Source organism: Apis mellifera, linkage group LG1 (assembly GCF_003254395.2).
Source record: "Apis mellifera strain DH4 linkage group LG1, Amel_HAv3.1, whole genome shotgun sequence".
NCBI classification, from domain to species: Eukaryota; Metazoa; Arthropoda; class Insecta; order Hymenoptera; family Apidae; genus Apis; species Apis mellifera.
The window spans coordinates 27,107,605-27,113,448 of NC_037638.1; the positions used below are offsets into that span (position 1 = coordinate 27,107,605).

Here is a 5,844-nt window from a genome sequence, read left to right on the forward strand (position 1 = left end):
CAGTGATTCAGCTTTTTATATTTCCTCAATTTATCTATAAAACATACCACACCTTTTCGATATCTCTTCAATTGTGCTTTAATTGTAAAATTTTTTTTTGTTTACTCGCAACACCGGAATTTAATAAATTGTATCAGGTTTTTATAAAACGCGCATTCATCTTTAATTCAGTTGACGTATTATTGACATTTGTCCAGGGAATAAAGATATATTACATACGATAATATTCGAGTAATTGTAATCGCAATGGATTGGCAATAAAATATTTATTAAAAAGTAATAAAATAAAAATTGACGAAGCGATAGATTTATCGGTAAGATCGGTAATTATTTCAAATAATGTGAATAAAGGTCAGAGTTCGCTTGAATGATGAGATGAGTCGAGTAAAGGAAAAATTAAACAATTTATTTATATATTATTTATATATATAAATATCGAACGTATAGATTTAATACGAATCGTTTAAACGGCTCATAATCAATATTGATTGAATTAATAGTTATTTTGATTTTACTTTTGAAAGATTGTAATTATTATTATTATTATTATTATCGCAATAAAACAGACAATTTATATTAGATTGAAATATAACGTAATAATAATCTTCAATGTATCGTTCGTTATTTATAATATTAATTTTCGATAACGTGAAATATTATTACTGATAATTTATTATTAATCGAAACTTTTCGTCATTGTCATTTAATTTTTACGTGGAGCTGTTCGGGCCTTTTATCGAAAAATAACCCGAACAACGGATCCAGTATCAGGCGTACACGAACGGTAGGAAAGTTGTAATTTATATTCATTACTATTTCCGCGCTCGTAAATGTTTGTACATGTAATGATGCGTCAACGCAACAATTTTTCAATGTATCGTATCTTTTTTTTAACATTAGATTTAAAAAAACTTATTCCTTATTTACAATATATATACATAGTAGCTATATATATATATAGATAAAATCAAAAAATATAAAAAATCAATATATATGATAAAATCAATAAAATTAAATATGAGTAATTTATATTTAATATTATGATATAATAATAACGATTTAAAATTGTTTCTGATTAAACTGATTAGATAGGAAATACAAATGAAGTACTTTCATTTATCATTTCACCTATAATTCTAATTTTAATTCCATTATTTCATATAATTGTAATCTTAATTTTGATTGAAATTATTTCATTCGAAATTGTTGGGGCAAAGTTAAAAAGGGATCGTGTGTAAATGAATCTATCGTTTGTTTCGTTTGGATATTGATGCGCGCGATTATACCCGGAATACCCGATGGCGTTAATTCAATCTCGTGTGAGAAGATCCAATTTTAGTTCGATAAATCTGCCGACGGTCTAATTATAGCATCACCATATATGGTACATATCTCTACACTACTACGTACCATATGTCAAGCGTTGATACAGAATGCGTACGCTGTGAGCGAGTAGACTTCATTCACTAGTTTTTACGTACACGTTCAACTTAATCGTTCAGCTGTCGATGCAAAAGTATTGACATCTTTGACGTCAATTTTTCCCATCGCTTTCTTACGTTCCTTTCGTTCCTCTTTCGTACCTTGCGAATATACGGTTCAAGCTTTCCTACAAAATCTAGCCGATACTTTCGTTTTACTGTTAATTTAATTTCCCCCACGAGAAATTTTGAAACGATTCTTTCCAATTTTCAATTCAAAATATTCACGAAGGATATTATTATTTTAATGTGAATCGAGTCATGAATTATGAAAGGAATATTATCTTATTACAACCGGCAAAGTTAATAATTCACGGTACGCTTCAAATTCAATTCAATCCTATATTGCGGTCTTTGATTTAAATTGTAACTCGAGCATCAATATTTTTTTATGTCTAACGCGTGGATTTCCAAAAAATTGCTACGAAATCTGATGGATTCGCGAATATGCGCGATCACGATCGCCGATTTTTCGAAGAGAATCCAAGAGATCTATAAATACGGAAGAAAGTGCGAAATTATCTGGAATTAATACATATTATTACTTACTCGAATTTTAATAAACACATCATATATATAAATTTATAAATTTATATTATAAATTTAGAAAAAGATACGATGTTATCTTGTTCTCATTGAAAAATCGAAAGGTCGTTAAGAAATTAGAAAGAATCACTAAATCGAGTTATTATGTAATTATAAAAAAATATATAGATATATCAATATAGAAATAAAATAAAAGATGATAAAAGGAAATAAAATATATAGGAAAATATATAAGATATAAATAAGATGTAAGATATAAGATAATTAATATATAAGAATAAATATATAAGATATAATTGTATAGATATAAAAATATAGATATAAAGATATTTTATAAACTATAATAAACATAGTAATAATTAAGAAATAAAAAAGGAAAAATAAATAAAATTTCGCGAGATAATTCATCGTAATTGAGAAACAAATATTTGAAACGACGATGGTGATTAAAATTGATTTAATCAATCATGTGAAGCACCGTTTCCATTGCGAAACTCGGTGAATACCCGCGGCACTACATTAGACATTTCTACCAACTGTAAAAAAATTATTCGAGAACAAATTGTGGTGAAATTATGCGAACCAATCTGGACGTAGGTGGTATTTTTGAAAAAAAAAAATCGTTTCGAAGAAGAAGACTCGGATGTGATTCCATGGAGTTTATCGAAACGGCTGAAAAGTTCGACAAAATATAAGCCGTCGTCCGTCCGTCTAACGTGCGTAGGTACGCTTGATTGTTTACACAATCTGGTATATAAGAAGGTTTGAGAATTCGACAATCTCAGTTCACAATCTCACGCCAATCGGTAGCATCGCTTTAACGAAATTGTTCCTTTCGATCGATTTTAATTATAATTTCTAATCTAAATTTCACCGAGTTCGCAAATCGTTCGATTCGTAAGAAAAAGTTTCTAAAAGTTTAATTCACATTTCTAGAAATTTCAATCTTAAACATGTTCGTTTCGCGTGGTTGTCTGTTAATCTCGATGATACTCGCCATTGCTTCCGGTGCACCTAGAACACGAATCACCAAATCGAGCACACCAACTTGGTATTTACCATGTGGCGAGACTCTTGAAATCGACGTGAACAACGAAGAAGCTAGCACCGATATAGACATGAAACTTTATATACAGAAGCTCGAGATTCAGCATAAATTGACACTGAACGATTATTTACTTCAAGACTACGAGTACTTGTATGAAAAGGTTCGAATCGGTGTTAACGAGCGTCAGTACATCCCAAACTGGATTCCTGGCAAGAAAGACGTGAACGCAATCGTAAGACTGATCAAGCCGACCTTAAGCTTGCAAACGGTGAGTATTGTTCGTTTATCATATATACACATATATATATAGAAAATCAATCGCGCGACACTCCCTTCAGATTTTCTGATAATGATTGACGATTCGATGAATTTGTTTACAACCTGTTCTATCATATATTAAAAAGTTTCTTTCTATTTATAAAAGCGTTATTAAGAAAAGTGATGGTAAGATAAATTTTTTTCTTGAACGATTTTAATTATTCGGATTATTAATCGCCGAAAGGATTAAAGCAAAAAGATCGATCGCGAGAATATTAACAAATTCTAAAAGTTATAAACTGATTAAACAATCGGGTAAAAAATTTGAAAAGTTTCGAGACGATAAAGAGACGTGTATCCTATTGATCGATATTATATTACGAATATATCTCTCCTTTCGTTCGAAGGATCGCGCGATTAATAATTAATTTGCACGGCGCGTTAATCAAGATCCTCGTTTAAACGGTTAATTTAACGGCGTTTAAGCTTACATAAATATTCATGGAGCGTGGAAAGCTGGGTAAACGGAAAGAAGGGAGGCGCGAAACTCGCGGGAACAGGTGAGAGAGAAGGTGGTCGCGCGTATTTTCACCGGCACGGCCAATTGACCGAGCACATCCCGATGTTGCAATTAATTAACGCAACGTTAAATAACAAATTTTAATGAGACGGTAATTATTATAAAGTAGCAGGGAAACAGAAGCATGCGCGACTGTTCGGCTGTTTGCGCGCGCAATGCAAGTTCGCGGGTGTACACGGTTGCTCATGTTAGCCGGGTCGGGCGGCTGCGTAATCAAGCTTGTTCTCAGCTACGATGCGTGCACACTGATAACGCATCCGTGATAACGTACAGAGCACTCTCAGATGTTTACCGCGGTTCTCTTAATTTTTTTTTTTTTTTTTTTTTTCCTTACTTTTACCACTCGATTATTTTCAACGAGTGTTTGCCTCGTTTTTTCATCTTTCGTTGGAAAAAAATTTCGAGATATATGTACACATTAGATCGATCCAACTTGTGTGAAATTCACAAAGTGTGATTCGAATTAATTAACGTATCATTAATGATTACAATATTACAATACGAGATAAAGATAATAATTCGAAAATTTTATTTTTTTAAAAATCGAATTCTACGATCAGGTCGTAGATAGAATTATTTTGAATTTTTCAATAAAATTATTTACTACATGTCATCATTCAGATGAATAATTTTGAACGGCACTGCGGCAATGAATATTTATTATATGGTTGGCGATATTCAACGTTGCGTTAAGTGATTGACAGAAAGTGAGATATAATAATTTTTCTTATAGATCGTGAACCACTTTCCAAAGTTGCACATGGACCTACAGAAATTCGCGGTAGCCTTCGAGCAATTGGTGGAAGACGAGACGGATCCGAAAATTTACAAAGCTCTTCACGCAACGCAGATCGCTATAAAGAGTATGCTGTGCGAAGTAGAAATCACTATCATAGATCTGCCGTATCTTCAGATTCCATCGCGAGTGGAAAGGACTATCATGAGCAGCACGGAAAGAGAGCCCGTGGACGAAACTAGAAGGCTCGTTCGTGACTGGGGTATACTTCTCAAATACAAAGATTATCTTCATGCCTGGAAGCACATTTTTGATCGTTGAACTAGCGCCGGAAGAAACGTTCGATAATATTATACGGTATATTCGAATCCTATCGCAAAAATGTCAATGTTGTTACATTTGTGATAATACAATGATATAGAGGAGAACAATACGACGATTGCAACAAAATTGATCGAAAATGTATACACTTCTCGAGAGTGCGATCAATGAAGAGAAATCAAATCGTGTCACAATATATGCATGGCTGACACACCAATGGATACAATTGTGATAACAGAAATTGGAGATCGTTGCGATCGTTGCGAAACTCAAATGACATTATTTAATTTATTTATTCGTGAATTTATTTATTACGATCATTGTGCATTAGCGTTAGTATTTATTATTTATTGATGGAATTATTTATTTGTAATATTTATTGATATCAATTGTACCTTCCAAGCTACCTGTTTAAAGACGATTTGACAACTTGTGATAATTATTTATTTAAGGAAATCATGTTATATCTTCTTGACAAATGACTATTGTCGATATATGAGATTATTAGACATCAGTGAAAGACAATAATTGATTTTTATATTGTTCAATATTATCGAATAAATATCGTAAGCAATAAGTGATATATTTATATATTCATATTATATTTAATAATTTATTATTACGAATTACGTATTATATTTCATAATAAAAGAAATTAAGAATTAAAAGTAATTGCGTTTGTTTTCTTACCTACATTGCAATGTTAAGTATTCTAAATTCTTTCCGAAAGATGGCTCTATAAAAGATGGCTCAATTTATTAACCACGAACGAGATAAAGAACTGACACCATCTAATTCATTTTCTTCCTTTATTTCTCTTTTCATCATTTTGGTAAAAATTTTTAACGTTATTACGGTAATAAAGAATGCAATT

At 31.5% G+C, this 5,844-nt stretch overlaps 1 protein-coding gene across 1 annotated transcript; it reads left to right on the forward strand.

Moving 5' to 3' along the window:
* The first annotated feature begins 2,699 nt into the window (after window positions 1-2,699).
* Window positions 2,700-5,537, forward strand: LOC102655202. Its single transcript, XM_006571726.3, has 2 exons — window positions 2,700-3,343; window positions 4,647-5,537. Exons 1-2 carry the CDS (start codon window positions 2,981-2,983, stop codon window positions 4,968-4,970), a joined length of 687 nt encoding a protein of 228 aa, XP_006571789.1. The 5' UTR covers window positions 2,700-2,980; the 3' UTR covers window positions 4,971-5,537.
* Window positions 5,538-5,844: the final 307 nt, after the last annotated feature.